The sequence below is a fragment of the Lynx canadensis genome, chromosome E2, assembly GCF_007474595.2.
Source record: "Lynx canadensis isolate LIC74 chromosome E2, mLynCan4.pri.v2, whole genome shotgun sequence".
In the NCBI taxonomy this organism is placed as follows: Eukaryota; Metazoa; Chordata; class Mammalia; order Carnivora; family Felidae; genus Lynx; species Lynx canadensis.
In genome coordinates this window covers 51,457,595-51,482,437 of record NC_044317.1, presented here as the reverse complement: position 1 = coordinate 51,482,437, position 24,843 = coordinate 51,457,595, and the positions used below count along the sequence as shown (strand labels likewise).

Genomic DNA, 24,843 nt, shown 5'->3' with positions numbered 1-24,843 from the left:
CTTCAGACTTCAGCTCAAGTCTGATCTCATGGTTCATGAGTTCAAGACCTGCCTCAGGCTCTGTGTGGATGACTCAGAGCCCAGAGCCTGCTTTGTATTCTGTGTCTCCTTTTCTCTGCACTCCCCTCCTCCCCCCCCCCCTTAAAAATAAAGAAATATTTTTTTTTTTTAATTTTTTTTTTCAACGTTTATTTATTTTTGGGACAGAGAGAGACAGAGCATGAACGGGGGAGGGGCAGAGAGAGAGGGAGACACAGAATCGGAAGCAGGCTCCAGGCTCTGAGCCATCAGCCCAGAGCCCGACGCGGGGCTCGAACTCACGGACCGCGAGATCGTGACCTGGCTGAAGTCGGACGCTTAACCGACTGCGCCACCCAGGCGCCCCAAGAAATATTTTTTTAAAAACCTCTAGATAAAATTCAGTTTCCATGGAGAATCTAAGCCCATCCCACTTACCTCTCCAGAAATGTGTTTGTTTTGTTTTGTTTTGTTTTCCCCCAGATCTCTCTATACGCTTACACGAACGCAGCATAGTATAGTGGCTTGAGGCATTGACTCTGGAGCTGGAATGCCTGGACTAGAATCTCAACCCCACCATTTACACTAGCTGTGTGACATTGACATTGGGCAAGTTACTCAACTTCTCTGTACCTCAATTTCCTCATCTTTAAAATGGACTTGATAATAGCAATACCTACTGCACGGGGTTCTTTGGGGGTTTCAATAAGCGAATCGCTTAGAAAAATACCTGGAACAGGGGTGCTTGGGTGGCTCTGTCAGTTAAGCGTCCAAACTCTTGATCTCAGCTCAGGTCTTAAGCTCAGGGCCATGAGATCAAGGGCTGGCTCTGTGCTGGGCATGAAGCCTGCTAAAAGAAAGAGAGAGAACTACTTTCTGTCCCTATAAATTTGCCTGTTCTAGGTACCTCATGTAAATGAAACCACACATTTGTCCATTTGTGTCTGGTTTATTTCACCCAGCATGATGGTTTCAAGTTTCCTCCACGTTGGTTGGGGGCGTGTGTCAGGATTTCATTCCTTTTTAAGGTTGAGTAATGTTTCAGTGTATATATTACATCTTGTTTATCTATTCAGCTGTTACTGGACATTTGGATTTGGGGCTATTGTGAATTGTGTTGCTAGGACCATTGATGCACAGGTATTTGAACCCCCTTTTCAGTCATTTGGAATATCTACTTAGACATAAAGTTGCCGTTTCACGTAGTAATTCTACATTTAACTTTTTTGTGGAACTGCAAAACTGTTTCCCGCAGGGCCTGCACGATTTTACATTCGCAATGTGCGAGGGTTCCAGTTTTCCCACATCCTTGCCAACCCTTGTCATTATTGTTTTGGTGGCGGTGGTTTTCTTTTGTTTTTGATAATAGCCATCCTAATGGTTGTGAGGTGGTATCTCGCTGTGGTTTCCATTTGCATTTCCCTGAAGACTAGTGATGTTGAGCATATTTTCCTATGATTATTTGCCATTTGTCTCTCTTCTTTGGAGACATTACTCTGGATATCAGTCTCTTACCAGATAGGGGCTTTGCAAATATTTTCTTCCATTCTATGGGTTGTCTTTTCACTGTCTTGACAGGGTCTTTTGGTGCACAAAAGTTTTTAATTTTGATGCTCAGCTTTTTTTTTTCTTCTTGTGTTGCTTATGTGTTTGGTATCAGATATATCAAATAACTTTTAAGAAGAAAAATGTGGGGGCGCCTGGGTGGTTCAGTGGGTTAAGCGTCTGACTCTTGATCTCAGCTCAGATGATCTCAGGATCATGAGTTCAAGCCCCATGTTGGGCGTGGAGCCTATTAAAAAAAAAACAAATGGTGGCAGACATTACCTTAGCCCAGTGACCAAACTCACCAAAAGATCAAACTCAGATGAGACAAACTAGCAACACACGCCCCTCATGGGATACTCTGAGAAGAAACAGGATCATTCCTGTCATATTTCTGCCCCAAAATGTCAAACCTGGATCTCATCATGAGGAAACATCAGACAAACCCAAATTAAGGGACGTTTTGCAATATAACTGAAGTGGACTCTTCAAACTGTTCATGTCTTGGGGTGCCTGGATGGCTCAGTCATTTAAGCTTCTGACTCTTGATTTGGGCTCAGGTCATGATCTCTTGGTGGTGGGATCGAGCCCCGCCTTGGATTCCACATTGAGGGAGAAGCCTGCGTAAGATTCTCCCTCCTTCTTCCCCTGCCCCACCCCGTTCACTCTCTTTCTCTCTAAAATAAAATAAAATAAAATAAAATAAAATAAAATAAGGAATTTAAGAAACACAACAGCTGAACATAGGGGAAAGAAGGAAAAATAAGATAAAAGCCTGGAGCCTGTGTCTCCGTCTCTCTCTCCCTGCCCCTCCCCTGCTCACGCTTTGTCTCTCTCTGTCTCTCGAAACTAAATAAACATTAAAAACATTTTTTTTGAATCGCTCCAATACATACGTACATAGAGTAAATGGGGCACGATGTCAGCTAATCATGGATCTAGGCGAGTAAACACTGGAGTTCGTTGTCCTAATTTTACCACTTTTTTTTGTAGACATGAAAATTTTCTACACACAAAGCTGGCACAATGAATTTAAGATCAAATGGTACACTGTGGCGATATCTCTCCACAACATCCTTTGTGTCTCCAACAACGGGTCAATGCATACACGTTTCTCTCGTTCCTTTTTTTTCTTTTTTCTCTTTTTTTAATTGGAGAGGGAGAGGGAGAGACAGAGAGAATCTTAAGCAGACTCCAACTCAAGGCAGAGCCCCACGTGGGGCTCAATCCCATGACCCTGGGATCATGACCCGAGCTGAACTCAAGCGTCTGATACACAACCGACTGAGCCACCCAGGCGCCCCTCTGTCAACTTAACTACTGTCTAATATTTTGTTATGTAGCTGCACATAAACTAACTGACTTTTCCCCTCACGATGCATACTTTGACTCTTTCCAGTTTTTCCCCAGGGCAAGCATACTGTCATGATCTTGCAAAGGGAAGGATCATTTCAAAATCCATACGAGAGTGGAAGTGTTAGGATTGCCCTTTCTTGCCGTGTCTCTGGAATATCGCCTTTAGACTCCAAACCGCCCAGGCATGAGATTCCTGAAGGCACAGACAGAATCTGTTCCCCTGCAAACCGCACGAGGGACCCCAGGCCAGGATCATGCAGCTGAACTCCCGAACTCCTGACCCACAGAAACTGCGTGAGATAAAATAATATTTACTGTTTCCTAGGTGATTTTTTTTTAATTTTTTTTCAACGTTTATTTATTTTTGGGACAGAGAGAGACAGAGCATGAACGGGGGAGGGGCAGAGAGAGAGGGAGACACAGAATCGGAAACCGGCTCCAGGCTCCGAGCCGTCAGCCCAGAGCCCGACTCGGGGCTCGAACTCGCGGACCGCGACATCGTGACCCGGCCGAAGTCGGACGCTTAACCGACTGCGCCACCCAGGCGCCCCCTCCTAGGTGATTTTAAAATTCATGGATACAATGTCCTTTTTCCCCTGCCCGACCCGTGAATGTCGTCAGAGTGGGGACAGTGTGTTTTTCTTGATAACTGTTCATTCATTCATTCATTCATTCACTCACTCATTCATCCAGCAAATGTTTTTGGAACACCGGACTCATGCCAGGCACTGAGCTAAGCGCTAGACGTCAAGGCTGGGACTAAGGTGAGCCAGGCAAGGTGTCCAGGGAACAAACCTCAAGTAGGTGCTGACTTTCAGACTCTTGCAAGGGCAGGGTCATCACCTAAGAGTGAGTGCCTTTTTTTTTTTAAGGTTTTATTTATTTATTTATTTATTTATTTATTTTATTTATTTATTTTTGAGAGAGAGTGCGAACAGGGGAGGGGCAGAGAGAGAGGGAGACGGAGAATCCCAGGCAGGCTCCGCGCTGCCAGTGCAGAGCCCCACGTGGGGCTCGAACTCAAGAACCCGAGAGACCATTACCTCCGCTGAAATGGAGAGCCGGACGCTTAACTGACTGAGCCACCCAGGCACTCAAGAGTGCCTCTTTAATTTTATATCCTGGGCACCTTGCTTACCTTCTCTCAATCCCAACCTTCCTAGAGATACAGCAGTGCACCAGATAGAAATGATCCCTAACCTTTTCGTGCCAATGTGTTGGTGCTTCTGCTAATACCACGTTTTGAATTTACATTGTTCTATGATATGTGTTTTTTTTTTTAAATATTTTAATTTCTTTTTGAGAGACAGAGCGGGGATGGGGGGGGAGGGACAGATCAGGGACTCCCAGAACCACGGTACTCAGGCTCCTCTTATGAGGGCTTGTGACGAATATTCAGAGGGGGGGATTTTAACATTACAATGAAACTGAGGTCACTGTTGAGCACTTTCTGATTCATCCGCACAGGCATCTCACCCACAAATGTTTCTTTCCCCAGTCCAGCAACTCATTAGTTAATTTCCAAAAGATGAATTTGACAGGTAGGCGGAAGCTCTGGGAGCTTGCTGAGCTTAGGAGGTCAGTTCTGAGTTCAGGGAGTCAGAGGGTCTCCCCACTGATTCTATAAGAAATGAAACTTGGGGCACCAGGGTGGCTCAATTGGTTGAGCGTCAGACTCTTGATTTTGGCTCAGGTCCTGATCTCATGGTTAGTGGGATCGAGTCCCTTGTCGGGCTCCATGAGAAGAGCACGGAGACTACTTGGGATTCTCTCTCACACCCTCTCTTTCTCAGTCCCCCTCCACTGCTCTCTCCCTCTCTCTATCTCTGGAATAAATAAATAAACATTAAAACAAAACAAAACAAAACAAAACAGAAACCTAGAGGGGCACCTGGCCGGCTCAGTTGGTGGAACACGCGATGCTTGATCTTGGGGTTATGAGTTCGAGCCACAGGGTGGGTTTGGAGATTACTTAAATATAAAATCTTAGGGGTGCCTGGGTGTCTCAGTCGGTTAAGCGTCTGGCTTCCGCTCAGGTCACGATCTCACGGCTCCTGAGTTTGAGCCCCACGTGGGGCTCTGTGCTGACAGCTCAGAGCCTGGAGCCTGCTTCGGATTCTGTGTCTCCCTCTCTCTCTAATGCACCCCTGCTTGTAATCTGTCTCTCAAAAATGAATAAATGTTAAAAAAAAAAAAAATCAGGGGTGCCTGGGTGGCTCAGTCGGTTAAGCGGCCGACTTTGGCTCAGGTCATGATCTCGCGGTCCGTGAGTTCAAGTCCCGCGCCGGGCTCTGTGCTGACAGCTCAGAGCCTGGAGCCTGTTTCGGATTCTGTGTCTCCCTCTCTCTGACCCTCCCCCGTTCATGCTCTGTCTCTCTCTGTCTCAAAAATAAATAAACGTTAAAAAAAATATTAAAAAAAAAATCAAACCTAGGGGCACCTGGGTGGCTCAGTGGCCATGATCTTGCAGTTGGTGCGTTCGAGCCCCACATCGGGCCGTGCACTACAGTGTGGAACCTGCTGGGGATTCTCTCTCTCTCTCTCTCTCTCTCTCTCTGCCCTTCCCCCCTTTCCCTCTCTCTTTCTGTCAAAGTAAATAAGTAAACTTAAAAAAAAATCAAACCTAGAGAATTTCGGTGATGGGAGAAGAGGACCTTTGTAGGCAGGCAGGGTCTTCTACACAGGTCTGTGGAAGTGGTGTTTAAGGTAAAGGAAGAAAAGGAGCCAGCCTCAGGATGAATGCGGAAAGGCCTATGGGCAATAGGAAAGTACAAAGGAAAAGTTGCTGAGTTAGGAAAACATTTGGCCTATTTGAGATAACTGAAAGGAGACAACTGTACCTCTGGATAGGAAGTAAGAAGATCCTATTATCCTGTGGACGTTAACAATGAGCATTCGTGATGTCAGCTAGTATTTATTGAGCACTTACTATGTATCAAACACTGTGATAAGCGCTTCGGAAACTTATTGAAGATGTAAAACAACCCCGCCGAGGTGACCTCTTGATTACTCCTGTTTACACATGAAGAAATTGAGCTAAGAGGTGAAGTTGTTGTCCCAAAGTCACACAGCTAGTTAATGCAATGGCCGAATTTGCACACAGTCCTCTCAAAATCATTCTCTTAAACCACTGTCAATCTCCCACAGGGAACCGCAATATATTTCAAAAAAAGCACTGGGTGAGCGCGGTCAGAGTCACATTTCGAGTTCCCACAGCGCAGTTTTTTCTCCTTCTTCTCCTTCTTTTTTTTTTTTTTTTTTTTTTTTTTTCTGCCCCCCAAGACCCACAGATCAATTTCTTACTTTAAAACTACTATTTCCAGCATGCCCTTCTCGCCTTGGGAGGATAGGGATGGAGGGAGGACTACCAGAACTACATTTCCCAGAATGCAACTCCCCGTTGCGGGCTGTCACGCAATTGTAGTCCTCGGAAGGGACCATCACCCGCAACTCCCAGCATGCATTCGGGGTCTGTACCGTGGGGTGGGAAAAGGACAGTCGCTCAGCATGTTGGGAAGGGGGACCAGCCCTTTCCCAGGCTTGCAGCCTGGCCGGGGGAAGGCATTCTTGAGACTACGGTTCCCAGTGGGCTGTGCGCGAGAAGGCGGGCGCGTTCTTCTGCCGGAAGTCCGCTCTAGCCCTGGGACCCCGGACTGCTGCGGGAGCCGGAGCTGCCAAGTAGCCGCGGGACCGGGGCCGCTGGGGTCCGGACGGGGGTCGCCATGGTAACGGGGGCGCGCCCACCTTGGGGACGGGCGCAGGGTGGGTCCGCGTGCAGGTGCTTGAGGCTCGCTTGGGTGCTGACAAGCGTCCCCTGCCGCGGTGCGATGGTTTGGGCCGGGCGCGGGCTCTCGGGATTGGGGCCGATTGGAGGCCCGGGAAGGGGGCCACTGGGTGGTGATTCTCGGCGCGGAAGCGCACCGGGGGTCTCGAAGCTAGAGGACATTGGCGACCGAGTGCCAAGGAGAGAGGGCTGTGCGGGAGACACTGGAGGTGGCGGGGGCGGGGGGTTGAAATGCGGAGGCGATTCGTGAAGCGGGACCTGGGAGGTGGGGAGAAGGAATGGGAGGTGGGAAGGGGGCGACCCAACAGGAGGGATCTCTCGGAGTGTGGCAGGATAATTGGAGAAGAATGGAAACCTCTGGGACTGCTTCAGAAGGGGTCTTTAGAAGGCGGAAACTGACACTGAAGGAAGAGAGGGGCTGTTGAAACGGGAGGAGTACTGCTGACGAGAGAGAGGGAGAAAGAGAATGAGAGAATCTCAAGGGGAAGAGCCTGGGCGCTGGAGACGGGAAGTAGGCTGCTGTAGGGAATGGGGTCAGGGGAAGTGTGTTGCAAAGCAGGAGAAGGCTTGGAGGTAGGGAGTGGGTATTAGAAACGGTTGGGGGGCAATGGAACAGGTCCTTCCAAGAAGAGGGGTCTTGGGTAGGGATAGACATACAAGTGTGAGAGATGTGAATGGAGTTTTTGGAGCAAGGACTGGGCATTGGATTTGGCTCCCCTCCCCCAGGATGGGTCTTTGGGCAGGGAGCTGGAAAACAAGATCAATGGAGGTGGGTGTCAGAACGAGGGAGTCTGCCCCATAAACAGGGTCCTTGGAGGCAACACGGACCTTTGGAACAGGGGAGGAGGCCTTGGCGTCAGAGAAGGGATGTCCCCAGTAAAAGGCCTTCTGAGGCCTAAAAGAGGGGATTGATCGAAACCCAGAAATTGGAAGTCAAAACGGAAGAGCTCCAGGGGATGGGGGCTCAGAGACAGGGAAGGTTGGGGGGCATGCAGAGGGAACATCAGAGGGGTGAGGGTGCAGGAGGGAAGGGACCTCTTAGGGCAGATTCCCAGAGGTGGAGAGATTCTAATACAGAAGAGGTGTGTGAGGGAATTTGGGGGTGAGCGGCAGGACTCTCCCTCAGCTCTTTTAGCTCTCCTCCCCCATATACCCTATATATCTCTGGCTCTGCCCACAGGTTGTGGCTGCCTAGTGAGCCTCCCCCCAGCCAGGCCCAGGCCCTTTCCCTTTGTACCCGGGACCCCTGGCCTGCTAGGAAGTTGTTTTCCCTGGCTCAGCAGATGGGGTTCTTGGAAGGAGAGTGTAATATCCTGTTCCTGTCTGTCTTGATTGGTTGGGGGAGGGGGGACTATTGGAGAGTGAGGCTTAGGAAAGAGAGTGGACTCCCATGAACGGATAGAGGCTCCCGGAGAGTCAGCCAGGGTAAAGGGGTCCAGAGCAAAGCCTTTCGACTCCCAGGTGTGCTTTGTGGCTGTGAGACTTCTTTCTCTGAGCCTCAGTTTCTTCATCTATAAATGGGTATGCGCATGCCTGTCTCAAACAGAACTGGGCCTAAAGGCGGGCTTCCTAGCTGGGTGAAGTTGGGCCTTGGTTTTCTTTTCTTTTCTTACTATTTTTTAACTATTTATTTGTGGCGCCTGGGTAGGCTCAGTCGGTTAAGCATCCGACTTCAGCTCAGGTCATGATCTCAAAATCCATGGGTTCAAGCACTGCGTCGGGCTGTGTGCTGACAGCTCTGGAGCCTGGAGCCTGCTTCTGATTCTATGTTTCCCTCTCTCTGCCTCTTCCCCGCTGTCACTCTGTGTGTTTAAATAAACATTTAAAAAAAATTTTTTTTAAATGTTTATTTATTTATTTTGAGAGACAGAGTGCAAGCAGGGGAGGGGCTGAGAGAGAGGAACAGAGAGAGAACCCCAAGCAGGCTCGACGCTCAGCGCGGAGCCCGGCATGGGGCTCTGTTCCACGACCCCGGGATCCTGACCCAAGCTGAAATCAAGAGTCGGACCCATAACCGACTGAGCCACCCAGGCGCCCCGGGCCTTGGTTTTCTTAAAGTCAAATGATGGTGAATTATAATATCACTAAGAACTAATACTTGTGTAACATTTAGTATGTTCCAGCCACTGTGCTGGGCCCCTGACATTTCTTAACCCTTGCGACTATCTTATGAGGGAGGTGCTCTCATTATGTCCGTTATACAGAAGGAGAAACTGAGGCCCAGAGAGGCCAAGTTACTTGCCCATGGACACACAGCCAGGAGTGCCAGGATTCATTCAGGCTCTAGAGTCTGTGTTCTTAGCCACTTGGACAAATGCCTCTCAGCCATGATCACTAATCGTATCGAGGGCTGTACATATAACAGGCACTGTGCTAAGCACTTCAGGCATTAACTTGTTCACGTTTTCATAGTAGCCCTATGAGGGTTGACCTGGCTTTTCAGAATCACAAGAACGAATTTCCTAGCCCTCGCTGGCTGATGGTAATCAGAACTGACACAGCGCATAATCCTAACCAGGCACGGTGCTGGTCTAGATGCTTTTCATGCACTGTTTACTTCCCATAGCACTTTATGAGGCCCTTTCCAGGTGGATAAACTGAGGCACCAAGGAGTTCCATGACTTGAGAAGTGGCAGATGCTTTGGAAAACAGTTCAGCAGTTCCTGAGAAAGCGAGACGCAGCATTAACACAAGATCCAGCGGTTCCCCCCCCTAGGTATATACCCTAGAGAAATGAAAACATCACATGCACATAAGAGCTTGCATGCAAATGGTCATAGCGGCCTTATTCATAATCACCCAAAAGTGGAAATAACCCAAATGCCCATCAACGGATGGGTGGGTCAGCAAAACGAGGTATATCCATGCGGTGGAATGCGATTCAGCCATAAAAAGAAATGAAGCCTGGGGGCGCCTGGGTGGCTCAGTCGGTTAAGCGTCTGATTTCAGCTCAGGTCATGATCTCACGGTCGTTGGGTTCTGCGTTGACAGCTCAGAGCCTGGAGCCTGCTTCGGATTCTGCATCTCCCCCTCTCTCGACCCTCCCCAGCTCATGCTCTGTCTCTCCCTCTCAAAAATAAACATTAAAAAAAATTTTTTTTTGAAAAGAAAAGAAGTGAAGCCTGGACAGGCCTCCACGTGGGTGCGCTTTGAAAACACTGCCAAGGGACAGAAGGCAAACCAAGGGCCACATAGTTTCTGATTCTATTCACACGAAATGTCCAGAACAGGAAAATCTATAGAGATAGAAAGGTTCTTGTTTGCCAGCGGCCGGAGGGAGGGGAAGTGTCTGCTACACGGGTGGGGGTTTCTTTCTGGGGTGATGAAAATATTCTGGAATTAGAGACTAGTGATTTTTGCCCAATCATATGAATGCACTAAAAACCACTTGAACTGTATACATCTTGAATGGGTGAATTTTAGGTGGCGCGGTCGGTTAAGGTTCTGACTCTATGATCTCTAGCTGGTGAGATCCAGCCTAGTGTCAGGCCCCACGCTGACAGCGCAGAACCTGCTTGGGATTCCCTCTCTCCTCCTCTCTGGGCTCTGTCTCATGTGTGCGCTCTGTCTCTCTCTCTCTCTCTCTCTCTCTCTCAAAAGAAAGAAACATATCTTTTAAGTGGGTGAAATTTAAGAAATTGGTAAGGAAAAAGAAAATAAAAGAGTTGGGGTCTCCCGGATTCAGACCACAGAAGTCTGAAACTCAAAACATTTCCCGAGCGCATGCTACGTGCCGGCTCCTGAATTAAGCTTATAAACCTCTATCCCACCGAACACTGACAAGATGGATCTTCTTAGGAAACTTACTTTGCCGGTGGGGAGTCTGAGGCTGAGGGGGCGGATCCTTTGTCCAAGGTCAAACAGACAAAGATAGCGGAGCCTGGGCCTCAGGGCCAGGGAGTGGGAAAAGTCACTCCCTTGGGGTGTTGGGACCACCGGGCTCTGGGGAGCAGTTGAGACCCCAGAGGGCAGGCGGCAGGAGGCGTGGCCCCTGTCTACAGGCGTGGCCCGTGGGGGTGGGCGGGGCTTCGGGGCGGGGCATCCTGGACCAGCCCTCTCTCCCCGCCACGCTCACTTCCGCTTTCTCCTGCTGTCCCCAGATCCGCTTCATCCTCATCCAGAACCGGGCGGGCAAGACGCGCCTGGCCAAGTGGTACATGCAGTTCGATGACGACGAGAAACAGAAGCTGATCGAGGAGGTGCACGCCGTGGTCACTGTCCGAGATGCCAAACACACCAACTTTGTGGAGGTGATGCTCCCCTGCCCCCCCCATGCCTACCACACTCGCCTGCTTCCCTCCACCCGTCCTTCCTGCCCAGCCTCCTGCCCGACGCCTACAGGCAGGAACCCCTCGGGCCCTCTTTTCCTTCCCGCGTTCATTCCCTCAACACGCTTTGAGCTGGCGATCTTCCTTCTTTGCAAAGAACTTTTCATTGTGGGAAAAAAATTTTTCTTTAAATTTTAGTTTTAAGTCATCCCTACACCCAACGTGGGGCTCGAACCCACAACCCCGAGACCAAGAGTCACACGCTGTACCAGGCGCCAGGGTCCCCACGTTGTGAAGATTTTCGAACATACAGATTAATACAGTGAGAAGGAAGTTGATTGAAGATTCATACACCCACTATCCAGATTTCATCTGTATTAATATTTCACCCTTTGGCTCTACCTTTTCTTTTGGCTGAAGGATTTTTTTTTTTCTCGTGCCTTTTTAAAACTTCCTATAAAGGGGCGCCTGGGGTGGCCCAGATGGTTAAACGTCCGACTTTGGCTCAGGTCATGATCTCAGAGGTCCTGGGTTCGAGCCCCGCGTGGGGCTCTGTGCTGACAGCTCAGAGCCTGGAGCCTGCTTCAGATTCTGTATCTCCCTCTCTCTCTGCCTGTCCCCCATTCGTGCTCGCTTGCTCTCTCTCTCTCTCAAAGGTAAATAAACATTAAAAAGAAACTTATTTTAAAAAATTACTATAGGGGCGCCTGGGTGGCGCAGTCGGTTAAGCGTCCGACTTCAGCCAGGTCACGATCTCGCGGTCCGTGAGTTCGAGCCCCGCGTCGGGCTCTGGGCTGATGGCTCGGAGCCTGGAGCCTGTTTCCGATTCTGTGTCTCCCTCTCTCTCTGCCCCTCCCCCGTTCATGCTCTGTCTCTCTCTGTCCCAAAAATAAATAAAAATGTTGAAAAAAAAAATTACTATAAAAATGAGGGCGCCCAGGTACCTGGCTGGTTCAGTCGGTGGAGCACGTGACTCTTGATCTCAGGGTTGTGAGTTTACCCCCCCTTGGGTGTAGAGATTGCTTAAAAATAAAATCTTAAAAATGAAATAAAACTCTAGAAAAACACACACACACAAGTAGAGACTAAGGTAGCGAACTATCCCTTGCTGTAGTGTTTGAAATTAAGTTACAGAGATGATGACTTTTCACTCCTAATTATCTCAGAAAATAAAGATGCTTCCTTACATTACCGCAATATCATTAGCCGACCTGATGAAAGTAATCATACTCCCTTATTTACTCTAATACCCAATCAATAGTCGTAGCTGATTATTCAGAGCCAGTCAAGGATCTTGTATGGCTGTTTGTTGCTATGTCTCAGGTCCGTTCGTTCATTCATTCATTCATTCATTCGTTCATTTTAAGTAATCTCCATACCCAACAGGGGGCTTGAACTCATGACCCTGAGATCAAGAGTTGCAGGCTATACTGCCTGAACCAGCCCGGTGTCTTTAAATCAGGAAGGCTGTGTCTTTAATTCCCACGGCATCAGCCAGGCTGTAAGTTCAACACATTTAATGGGGGCCTACTGTATGCCGGGCACTGTTCCTTACTATTATTATTATTACGTTTATGTTTATTATTTTTGAGATAGAGCAGGGGAGAAGCTGAGAGAGGGGGAGACAGAGGCGCTGAAGCGGGCTCTGCGCTGACACCAGAGAGCCCAACGCGGGGCTCGAACTCACGAACTGTGAGATCATGACCTGAGCCGAAGTCGGACGCTTAACCAACCGAGCCACCCAGGTGCCCCCGCCGGGCACTGTTCTGGGTGCGGGAACTGAAAGATCCAAGTCCCTGCCCTGAGGGCACTGATGTTCTGGTCAGAGGGAGCCTGGTGACAAAGGTAGACCCTGGCGGGTGGTGATAGGTGCCCGGGAGCAAAAGCGTCATCTGTGGGAGGTGAAGTGCTGGCGTGTGTACAGCGGGGGTCGGAATGCAGGTGTCAGGGATTTAAGGAGGAAGTCTCGAAACGGTAGCATTGGAGCCAAGACCTGAAGGGGCTGAAGAAGTGGCAGGAGATGATATCTGAGAGGGAGGGAGCCCTCCCAACCCAGGGAGTAGCGAGTAAGGAGTAGCGAGCAAAGGCCCTGAGGCGGGAACCTAGTGGGGCATTCCTGGGATAGCAAGAAGGCTAGCGGGTCTGAGGTGCTGTAAGGCAGGGAGGAGGGCCGATGAGGTCAAAGAGATAACAGGGACAGATCACCTGGGGCCTCGTGGGCCTCATAAGACTTGAGCTCTTACGAGTGCGGTGGCTGTTCCGGGAGGGTTTTGAGCAGAGGAGGGAGGTGGGCCAGCTCAGGAAAGAGCAGGTTGAGGGCGAAGGCCAGGAGTGAGGTGTCTGTTCACACCCCAGCGGAGAATCCAGGACGGAGTGATGAACCGGAGTTTGGGCAGGATGTGGTGATCTGGAAGGTTCTGCACACTGCGGGCAAGGAAGGCCGAGGGACTTAGCGGGGTTGGGGGGTGGGGTGACGATCGACAGAGGGGAACAAAGGAGAGAAGAGAGGCCATATGTAGAGGCGGGAGGTGAGGAGGCAGAGGAAAGCCAGGAGATTCGGGGTTCCCAGCAGCCTAGAGAAAAGGGTTTCCAGGAGGAGGACGGGATGGGGGGCCTTGCGGGGAGCGGGGCGACGGGGCGAGAGCCGGTACAGCAGGTGCAGGATGGAAGGAGGGGGCGGATGCCCCGTCCCCCTGCTGCCAGCATAGTGGGCCTCCTGCTCGGAGTGCTGAGGGACCGGGAGCAGGTCGGTGATGCCAGCTGGGCAGGCGAGAAGGTCACAAGGGGCCCTGACGCCCAGATCTTCGGTTCCTCCCGATGTAGGCCATTCATTCATTCATTTGTTCCTTTGTGCGTTTATTTCCCACTCTCTCCCACCACCACCCAGAGAGGGCAGGGCTGGGACGGAGCAGCCGGGTGGGAGGAGGGCGCCTGACTCAGCCTGAGGGTCAGGGAGGGGTTCCCGGGGGAGGGAATGCAGTGGGGAATAAGAGAGAATTGGTGGGGCGCCTGGGTGGCTCAGTCGGTTAAGCCGCCGACTTCGGCTCAGGTCATGATCTCGCGGTCCGTGAGTTCGAGCCCCGCGTCGGGCTCTGTGCTGACAGCTCAGAGCCTGGAGCCTGCTTCCGATTCTGTGTCTCCCTCTCTCTCTGCCCCTCCCCCGTTCATGCTCTGTCTCTGTCTCAAAAATAAATAAAAGTTAAAAAAAATTTTTTTTTAAAAAAAAAGAGAGAATTGGTCCCTCCCCAACGAAGTGGGAAGGATCAGGGGTAGGAGACAATAAATACTGTCTCTCTCAGGAGACTGAGATCAGGGCAGGCTTCCTGGAGGAGGGGACTTGTGAGAGGAAAACCTAAGAATGAGTACCCAACGAGAAGGCCCAGGCCACCCAAACTTTCTTCCTCTCATTTGTTCATGAATGCCTATTCCTTAGCACCTATATTAGATTCCTTTTGCTGTGGTAACAAATCACTTTTTTCTTCTGGTTTATTTATTTATTTTGAGAGAGAGAGAGAGAGAGAGAGCGAGAGAGCGAGCACGCACACAAGTGAGGGAGGGTAGGTGAGAAGGAGAGACAGAATCCCAAGCAGGCTCCACGCCACCAGCGCCGAGCCCGATGTGCGGCTCGAACTCACTGACTGTGAGATCATGACCTGAGCCGAGATCAAGAGTTGGGACACTTAACCGACTGAGCCACCCAGGCACCCCTGTGGTAACAAATTACTAAACTTAGTGGCTCCAAACAACACAGATTCATTGTCTCAACAGTTCTTGAGGTCGGGCGTCCACAATGGGTCAGCAGGGGCTGAGTTCCCTCTGCGGGCTCCGGGGAGAGTCTGTTTCCTTGCCTTTCCCCCACTTCTGGAGGTGGCCCGTGTTCCTCCGCACGGGGGACCCCTTCTCCAGCTTCAAAGGCGGCAGCATAGCCTCTTGAACTCTCTCTCCCACCCACACTCTCCTGTCGTCTTCTTTCCCTTATAAGGATCATTGTGGAATTGCTCTGGGCCCCGTCGGGATAATCCCAGATCTCCCGTCTCAAGATCCTTAGCACACCTGCACAATCTCTTTTGCCATGTAAGGTCACCTATTCACGGATTCCAGGGATTAGGGCTTGGCCTTCTTCCCGTGCAGGGTGGTGCTGGGGACACGGCGGTGACAGCCCCAGCTCAGTCCAGTGAGGAGACAGACCTGCCCCCAGACAGTGACGCCTGGAGTGGTCAGGGTGGGGATGGGGGCCCCGTGGGGGGGGGCAGTTCAGAGGGGGCCTGCCCCAGCCTGCCGGAAGAGACTCATCTGAGAGTATATAGCAGGAGAAGGTGTGAAGGTGTGAGGCCGGATCCCTGAGAGAGAGAGAGAGAGAGAGAGAGCACACAAGGTGCCCATGGGGAGGGGCAGAGGGAGAGGGAGAGAGAGAATTCCGAGCAGGCGCTCAGTGCAGAGCCTGACTTGGGGCTCGATCCCAGGACCCTGAGATCATGACCCGAGCTGAAATCAAGAGTCGACGCTCAACTGAGTGAGCCACCCAGCTTCCCCGAGAAGCCTCCAAATTTAAAACTGAGGCATAGGAACAAGCCGGAAGGGTGATAGTGGGAGACGGAGAGCTTTCAGAAAAGAAAGAATGCTGGGCGCCTGGGTGGCTCAATCGGTGAAGCATCCGACTCTTGATTTCTGTTCAGGTCGTGATGTCAGGGTCCTGAGATTGAGCCCCACGCCTGCTTGGGATTCTCCCTCACTCCCTGCCCCTCCCCGGCTCGCTCTCTCTCTCTCTCTCTCTCTCTCTCTCTCTCTAAGTAAACAAATAAACTTAAAAAAAAAAAAGGAAAGGAAACATACTCAAAGTATAGAAATTAACAGAAGGATGAGCCCGGGGGGAGGAAAAAAAGAGGCATAAAAATCAGGGACTAATGTTTTGTAGTTTCCACCAGGTGGCGACAAAACATTCTAACACCAGACCCAGAGCTGGGATTTTTCAGATATTGGCCAAAGACCTTGTGCTTAGCAAACCCTGATGCCTATTTGTATCTATATCTATCTCTCTCTCTTTTTTATTTTTATTTTTTTTTAATTTTTTTAAATGTTTTATTTATTTTTGAGACAGAGAGAGACAGAGCATGAACAGGGGAGGGGCAGAGAGAGAGAGGGAGACACAGAATCTGAAACAGGCTCCAGGCTCTGAGCTGTCAGCCCCGGAGCCCGATGCGGGGCTCAAACTCACGGACCGCGAGATCATGACCTGAGCCGAAGTCGGAGGCTTAACCGACCAAGCCACCCAGGCGCCCCTCTCTCTTTTTTTAAAACAAATTTTATTTACTTTGAGAGAGAGAGAGAGAGAGCGCGCGCGCACCATGCCAAAGGGGGAGAGGTAGAGAGGAGGAGAAGGAGAATCCCAGGAAGGCTCTGTACTGTCCGTGCAAAGCCCAATGCGGGGCTCAAACCCACGCACCACGAGATCATGACCTGAGCCGAAGTCGGATGCTTAACCGAGCCCCCCAGGTGCCCCTGTATCTATCTCTTTGTCTACTCTCCCAGTGCAGACCTCAGTGCAGGCGCCCCCTCCTCCAGGAAGCCCTCCTGGATCCCCAGGCTGGGGATGACCGTGGATGAACCTCTGTGGGTTTGGGAGCCCCGCGAGGGGAGGGCCAGGCCTGTCTCCGTCACCACTGTGTCCCCGGCACAGGGCCAGACGCAGAGCAGGGCCTCAGGGACCGTGCATGGGATAAAGGACGGAATTTTTTGGCTCCGCTCTGCCCAGCACGTTGGGTCCTGGGCACAGCTGGGCGCTGACAGGCTCTCTGCCCTGCAGTTCCGGAACTTCAAGATCATTTACCGACGCTACGCTGGCCTCTACTTCTGCATCTGCGTGGATGTCAATGACAACAACCTGGCCTACCTGGAGGCCATCCACAACTTCGTGGAGGTGCAGGGGCAGGCGGGGGGTGGGGGGGCGGGGGAGCGGGTAGGGGCGCTGTGGCCCCCGGGCCCGACTCCCCGGAACCACCCCTGGTCTCCCCTCGGGATGCCCAGACCGGGTGGGTGGGGGGGGGCCTCCCTCTGCCCCTCCCTGCCCGTACAGTTTCCTCTTTCTCCCTCTGCCTGTCTGTCTGTCTTGTCTGCCGTCTTTCGCTCTCCGATCATCCCTGCCCTTGACTTTCTGCCTCTGACCGTCTCTGTCACCGCGTCTTTCCTCCTCCCTGCCTCCCCCTTCCTCAGTTTCTCTGCGTGTCTCTCCCTGCCCGGCTCTTACCATCTCTGCCTCCCCCCCCCCCAGGTCTTAAACGAGTATTTCCACAACGTCTGTGAGCTGGACCTGGTGTTCAATTTCTACAAGGTGGGCTTCCGGTCAGGAGGAGGGAGGAGGGCGGGCCGCCCGGTGCCTCTGCCCCTGTCCGTTTCCTGGCTCTCTGTCATCAGGGGTTCGGACCAGCACCTGTTGGGGGGTGGGGAGGTCTCCTTCACACCGGGGTCTCCCCCCCCCCCCGCCACCCCGCCCCATCGACCTCCCTCCGCTCAGGTTTACACGGTCGTGGACGAGATGTTCCTGGCCGGCGAGATCCGCGAGACCAGCCAGACGAAGGTGCTGAAGCAGCTGCTGATGCTCCAGTCCCTGGAGTGAGGGCGCAGGCCCCCCACCCGCCCCGGTCCCCCGGCTCCCTGCTCGCCCCCTTGCCAGGCCCGGGCCACCCCGGTGCCCTCCCTCAGCCGCCCGGGAGGAAGGCCCCCGCTGGGCCCGGGCCACCAGGAAGGAGACTGCACCCCACCGCCTCCGGGCCCAGCCGTGGGTGGAGGCCACCTCGCGCCTTCCGGGTAACCGTGCCCTTGTCGTGTGACGCTGTGAGTGCACGCGTGGAGCTCCCAATAAACCCATGGTCCCGCCCGGCCTGTGTCTCTGAGCCCTCGCCTGTTCGCCCTAGAAGCCGCAGGCACCAAGGGACGCCCCGCCATCCGTCGTCGGTCGGTCGGTTGACTAACCCGTTGGCCTGAGTGAGGCAGGTGCACCGGGTGCATTCCTGCCCGCCCGACCTGGAGGGGCGAGGGATTTAGACACTGAGCACTTGCTACTAAAATAGTAATACTCTTGCCAACATCTAACAGCACCAGGCGTCACCTTCCCTAATCCTCACAAGGTCGTGAGGAAGGGACTGGTAGTATCCCCGCTTTCCAGGTGAGATCACTGAGGCTCGGGAAGGTCAAAAGACTCGCCCGCAGTCACATATCTAGTGTGGCTAAGCTGGGTTTGTTCTGAGCCCTGGCAGGTGGCTCCAGTGTCTTTTTTTTTTTTTTTTTTTTTAATGTTTATTTTTGAGAAAGAGTGAGCGAGCGGGGAAAGGGCAGAGAGAGAGGGAGACAGAGGATCCAAAGCGGGCTCTGTGCTGAGAGCAGAGAGCCAGATGTGGGGCTCGAACTCATGAACCGCAAAATCATGACCTGAGCCGAAGTCTGATGCCTGACCAACTGAGCCGCCCAGGCATCCTGGCTGATAAGAGTTTTGTTTTGTTTTTCTTTCTTTTTTTATTTAATTTTTTTTTTAACATTTATTTATTTTTGAGACAGAGAGAGACAGAGCATGAGCAGAGGAGGCTCAGAGAGAGAGGGAGACACAGAATCCGAAACAGGTCCCAGGCTCTGAGCTGTCAGCCCAGAGCCCGACGCGGGGCTCGAACTCATGGACCGCGAGGTCAGGACCCGAGCCGAAGCCGGACGCCCAACTGACTGAGCCACCCAGGCGCCCCTGGTTTTGTCTTTTAAGTTTATTTATTTACTTGAGAGAGACAGAGACCGCGTGAGTAGGGGAGGGGCAGAGAGAGAGAGACTCCCAAGCAGGCTCCACACCGTCAGCACGGAGCCCGACGTGGGGCTCGAACCGTGAGATCACGACGGGAGCCCAAACCAAGAGTCGGATGCGCACCCAGCCAGCTGTCACCCAGGCGCCCCGGCGGTCGCCAATAGATTTTATCTCGCAGGGTTTGCTTGAGGGTGAAGTCAATCCTGAGAAAGTTGAGGGGGTGCGTGACATTAGGAAGCAAACGCTCACTGCACAGACCTGAAGTGCCCGCTGCGGGCCGGGCCCTGTCACAGACACCAGAGACGTCTGCGGAAGCGGACAATGAGCAGCCGGTCCGCAGAGGCGACTTTATAGATACGATCGTTACAACAGCGTGTTAGTTTCTCGCTGCTGCCGTAAGGACTTTCCCCGAACTCGGTGGCTTCAAACAACGGGGATTGGCGACTGACCACCGGAGGAGGGGTGAGGGTGGAGCGTCTGCGGCTGTCGAGGGAGTGGGAGGTGAGGCCCTCCCCGGGCTGCGGAAAGAGCGGGTGGGAGGAATATGCTGAGGTTCTCGGGACACGGCGAGCGTGTGAGTTTCCTGCAGCCGCTGTAACCTACGACCACGAAGCAAGGTGGCGTGAAAGGAGAAATCAAGCCCCTCCCAGTTCTGGGGGCCAGAAGTCTGAAATCAAGGTGTCAGCAGGGCCCTGCTCTCCCCGCCCCCCCCCACCGCCCCCGACACCCCAGGGTGGGGGGATCCTTTCTTGCCTCTTTCAGTTTCCCGTGGCTCCTGACATCCCCTGGGCAGGGACCACGTCCCTCCAGTCTCGGCCTCCATTGTCACGTGCTCTTCCCTTCGTGCCTGCACCTTCTCCTTTCCTTTCTCTTACAGGGACACTGGTCACGGGATTTAGGGTCCTCCAGGAATTATCCTATATGATAATATCTATTATATATAATATATCTAATATATCATATATTATCTATATGATCTTGGGGAGTCTGGGTGGCTCAGTCACTTGGGCATCTCGATTCTGGCTCAGGTCCTGAGCCATTTGTGCTCCACTGACGGTGCGGAGCCTGCTTGGGATTCTCTCTCTCTCTCCCTCTGTCTTTGCCCCTCCCCTGCTCATTCATTCTCTCTCTCTCTCTCTCTCTCTCTCTCTCTCTCTCTGTCAATAAATAAACATGAAAAAGGGGATAATTCACATGATCTCATCTCAGGATCTTTTAACATAATGACATCGGCAAAGACCCTTTTTCTGAATAAGGTCATGTTCACAGGCTCCAGGACGCGGCATTTCTGGGGAGGCGGGGTGGGGGACCATCCATCACTAGAGTGGGTTTGAGATACCTTGGGTCATCCAGGAAAGGTGACCAGGAGGCCTTTGAACACGCGGACTCTGAGGCTCAGAGAGGGAAGGATGTAGGGAGCGTTCCCTAATTTGTGCATTCAACACCTGTTTCTTGGGCACCTGCTATGTGCCAGTCACTGTTTAGCCCTGGGCGGATACCACAGCGAGCAGGACAGGTCACCTGAAGGCGATGGGGCAATGCATACATAAGCAAGTCCGTATCCGCTATGTCACAAAGTGAGGAGTGCAGCGGAGGCAAATAAAACAGGGAGAGGAGGCAGAGAAGCGTGGCGGATGCCATTTCTGTTCGAGATGATGGTCCGGAAAGCCTCTCCGGAGGAGGTGATGCTGGAGCTGAGAGTGAGAGAGGGGAGGGAGTGAACCGTGGGAGATTTTAGGGGACGACTGTCCCAAGCAGCGGGAACAGCAGGTGCAAAGGCCCTGGGGCAGAACACGCAAGGAAGCCAGCATGGCGGGAACAGCATGGGCAGAGGGGAGAGTGAAGGTGATGTGTTCAGAAGATAGAAGGATTGCGGGACGGGAAGGGGACGGCAGATTGCAGCGAGTTGCACCCGCTGTGGTGAGGACACTGGGTTGAGTTGAGAGCCACAGGAAGGATTGTTTGTTGGTGGTGGTTGGGAGGGCTTGGGGGGAAGGTGGTGACGGCTTTGTTGAGCTCGACCTCGCACTGCATGCAATTCCCCCACTTAAAACGTACAATTCAGAAGCTTTCAGGGTATTCGCAGGGGTGAGTTACATCACCACGATCACTGTTATTACCGAATTTGTTATTATTTTTAATGTTTTATTTATTTTTGAGAGGAGGGACGGGGGGGGGGGACAGGAGACCTGAAGCGGGGTCTGGGCTGACAGCAGAGAGCCCGACGCGGGGCTCGAACTCACAACCTGTGAGATCACCACCCGAGCCGAGATGGGACACTCAACCCACTGAGCCACCCAGGCGCTTTCAACGTGTGAAAATCCTCATCACCCCCCAAAAGACACCCGTGCCCTCAATTGCTGGCACCCCGCAATCCAGCCCCCACCTTCCCCCAGACCTGCTCCCCCACCAACCTTCTTTCGGTCTCTGTGACTCTGCCCGTTCCGGACGTTTCATAGAAACGGAGTCCTACCATCCGCGCTGCTCGCGAATGCTGAGCCAGGGAGGGAACGGAGAACCGCTAGCTGGGATTTCAGGGAGCGGAGAGGCCAGTGAGGTGACTGGAAGAGTCTGGGCGACAGAGGCCGCTGGCAGGGGCCAGGGGGGGGGCACCGCGACCGAAGTAAGGGGGGGGGGCGACACCGGATTCCGGACACGTTTTGAAGGCCGAGAGAGGACTTGCTGACAGCGTGAGGTCAGCTGGGAGAGAAATCAAGGATCCCTCCCGATTTTGCAGCCCCGAGCGTCGGGGTCGCTGGGGCCTCCTTTTCCAGGAGCGCGAAGCCAGCGGGAAGAACACGTCTAGTTGGTGCGCTCGAGTGTCCACTCGAGCGGTGCTTGGTGGGTCTGCGGCTCAGGAGAGAGGACGTTTGGAAGTTGCTAGAACGCTGCAGGTATGGACAGCCACGAGGTCGCTGAGGTCGCCACGCTGGGGGGGCGGGGGAGGGAGAAAGGAAGAGGAGAGATCAGAGGGTAACAGAGAGGCTGACAGGCCAGTGCGTAGGAAGGAAAGCCACCCAGAGCAGCGTCATCCAATCAAGGGGACCGGGGGGCTCAGGAGGAGAGAGTACCTGTGCCTTCCGTGCCGTTCAGATCACTGCACGATGGCCCTGTCAGGATGGCTCGCTTAGAAATACCTAATGTGGGGGTGCCTGGGTGGTGCAGTCGGTTAAGCATCCGACTTCAGCCAGGTCACGATCTCGCGGTCCGTGAGTTCGAGCCCCGCGTCAGGCTCTGGGCTGATGGCTCAGAGCCTGGAGCCTGTTTCCGATTCTGTGTCTCCCTCTCTCTCTGCCCCTCCCCCGTTCATGCTCTGTCTCTCTCTGTCCCAAGAATAAATAAAAAACGTTGAAAAAAAAATTAAAAAAAAAAAAGAAATACCTAATGTGGAGGAGGGGGGCGTGGCGCCTGGGGGGCTCAGTCAGTGAAGCCTCCGACTTGGTTTGAGCTCAGGTCATGATCTCAGGGTTCGTGAGTTCGAGCCCCACATCGGGCTCCGCCCTGGCCGTGCAGAGCCTGCTTGGGATTCTCTCTCTCTCCTTCTCTCTCTGCCCCTCCTGTGCTGTCTCTCTCTCTGTCTCTCTCTCTCTCAAAATAAATAAATAAACTTTTTGTAAAAAAAAAAAAAAGGTGAATTTTAGGATATGTGAATATACCTCAATTCTTAAAAGAAAGAAAGTGAAAAAAAAGAAAAGCTGCTGAGTGGTCACATCAGAGAAGGGCAGAGAATCGGCCGCTGGATTTGGTAAAGCGGGGTCAGCGGAGACCAGAGCAGGGCTGGTGGAGCCCAGTCCCTGGACCAATCAGAGCGGCTTCTGGAGAGCCCAGGAAAGAACAGGACAAAAGCCCCTAGAAACCCCTGGGAGGAAGCGTTGCTCTAAAAGAAAACAGTGGCTGGGGAGGGATGTGAGATCAGGGAGATGGGGATTTTTTTTTTAATGTTTATGTATTTATTTTTGAGAGAGAGAGAGAGAGAGCACAAGCAGCATAGGGGCAGAGAGAGAGAGAGAGAGGGAGACACAGAATCCGAAGCAGCTCCAGGCTCTGAGCCGTCAGCCCAGAGCCTGACGCGGGGCTCGAACCCACGAACTGAGAGATCGTGACCTGAGGCGAAGTCTAATGCTTAAGCGACTGAGCCACCCAGGTGCCCACCAGCCAAGGAGAAAGGCCTAGAACAGATTCTTGCTCCCAGCCCTCAGAAGGAACCAATCCTGCAACACTTCTGACCTCCTGTACCACGGGACAATACACTTCTGCCGTTTAAGCCACCCGGTCTGTGGGCCTTTCTTAAAACAGCCCCGGGAAACTAATCCATGTGGGAAAACAAAGCTACGAGAAAAGGCAAGAACCTTTTGAGCAGGAAGGAATACGAGGGCTTGCCTAACCAGAAATCAAGTTCATCATTATTTAGCCTCAGCCACTAAGAGACCATGGTATTTGCGTAAGATTAGGCAAGCAGATTACCAAAAAAAGAACAGACGGCTCAGAAACAGACCCACACATTCATGGAGATTTCATAAGACACAGAAGGTCGCCTTTCAGATCACGGAGGAAGGATGTGGGTTATCCACATGGGGCTGTCTAGAAAAGACTGCATTGAAAGTCAAAAACCTTCGGACATCAAAAGACACTGTAAACAAAATGAAAAGATGTGCCACAAGTTGTGGATGATAGTTGCAATCCATGTACCTGACAGAGGGATTCGTGTCCATAATATATAAAGAGCTCTTGAGTAATCAATAAGAACAAGACAGGGGCGCCTGGGTGGCTCAGTGGGTTCAGCATCCGACTTCGGCTCAGGTCGGTGGGTTCGAGCCCCACATCGGGCTCTGGGCTGACGGCTCGGGGCCCGGAGCCTGCTTCGGATTCCACGTCTCCCTCTCTCTCTGCCCCTCCCCGGCTTGCACTCTGTCTCTGCCTCTGTCTCTCTCCCTCTCAAAAATAAATACACATTAAAAAGTTAAAAAAAAAAAAAAAAGAACAAGACAAAACTGAATGAATAACCGTGCAAAAGAGGGAGGGGAAAACAGCCCCGGAAGTTCTGGAAGATGAGGAGAGGAGGCAGGTTATGAGATGGGAGATCTCTACCTCACACCGTATACCAAACATCTGCGATGTAACCTATGTGTAGTTATCAGTCCCCTGGGTGAAGACGGGCCTGGCAGAAGGGGGCGGGAGCTTCATCGACCTGGCTGAGAGTGAATTCAAGGTAAAGACGGGAGAAATTCTTTCTTTCCGGCCTGGGCAAGGGAGAGGCCGGCCCAGGCCAGAGGGAAACGGGAGGTGGAAGACAAGGGTGGCTCTGTGCCCAGCACTTGCCTGAGTCTTGTCAAGGGTGGCCAGGGTCAGCCGTGCCTTTCCTTCCCCCGTGACGCCCGCCCTTGGCCGACCACATCCTCTCTAATCGCCCTAGCGCATGTCAGGCACTTCCGGTGTGCAGCTCATGCTCAGTGGCTTGAGTCGCCTACTTTCTAGGGCGGCACAGACATCCTTCCAGACACGCGGGCTGGAAACTTTGAAGGGCCTCATGACTCACCTCTGCATCGCACGGCCCACATCCCAGCCAGCTGGAAGTCCTGTGGGTTTGACCTTCAGAATGTATCCGAAGCCTGACCCCCCACAGCCACCACCCCGGTCCCAGAGCCGTCGTCCCTCACCTTGGCCATGGCGGTCACCTTAACTGGGGCAGAAGGTTCCTTACGCGACGGCAGAACCCTTTCGCAGGAAGTGCACGATGTCACTCGCTTCTCTGAATCCCTTCTGCGGGGCGCTTGGGTGGCTCAGTTGGTTGAGCATCCGACTCTAGCTCAGGCCACGATCTCACGGTTCGTGAGTTCAAGCCCCTCGTCGGGCTTTGTGCTGACAGCGTGGAGCCTGCTTTGGATTCTCTGCCTCCCTCTCTCTCTTGCAAAAAAGAAAAACAACGAAAAAAAAATCCCATAGGAATCCCTCCTGCGGCTCTTGCCTCACTCACAAGGACCTAACGACGCCGCTGTCCCCTCTTTTGCCTCATTCCCCATCCTCTCTGCCCCTTGCACACTCTGTTCCATGCACACTGGCCTCTTTTGCTGTTCCTTGAGCTTATCAGA

General features: G+C 52.5%; 1 protein-coding gene across 3 annotated transcripts; it reads left to right on the top strand.

Annotated features, from left to right (window-relative positions):
• On the top strand, window positions 1-17,848 carry AP2S1 (adaptor related protein complex 2 subunit sigma 1). Of its 3 annotated transcripts, none has more exons than XM_030299076.1 (5): window positions 1-31; window positions 10,804-10,953; window positions 16,775-16,888; window positions 17,240-17,299; window positions 17,483-17,848. In XM_030299076.1, exons 1-5 carry the CDS (start codon window positions 29-31, stop codon window positions 17,582-17,584), a joined length of 429 nt encoding a protein of 142 aa, XP_030154936.1. In that variant the 5' UTR covers window positions 1-28; the 3' UTR covers window positions 17,585-17,848. The 3 variants fall into 3 exon arrangements, with proteins under 3 accessions (XP_030154936.1, XP_030154935.1, XP_030154937.1); XM_030299075.1 differs by lacking the exon at window positions 1-31 and adding an exon at window positions 6,532-6,644; XM_030299077.1 differs by lacking the exon at window positions 1-31 and adding an exon at window positions 9,308-9,419.
• The last annotated feature ends 6,995 nt before the right edge of the window (window positions 17,849-24,843 follow it).

Bases quoted from the DNA above. Each gene is read 5' to 3' on its own strand.
- AP2S1 (XM_030299076.1), top strand. The intron at 10,954-16,774 runs GTGATGCTCCCC...TCTGCCCTGCAG, and splicing joins AACACACCAACTTTGTGGAG to TTCCGGAACTTCAAGATCAT. The intron at 17,300-17,482 runs GTGGGCTTCCGG...CCCTCCGCTCAG, and splicing joins TGGTGTTCAATTTCTACAAG to GTTTACACGGTCGTGGACGA.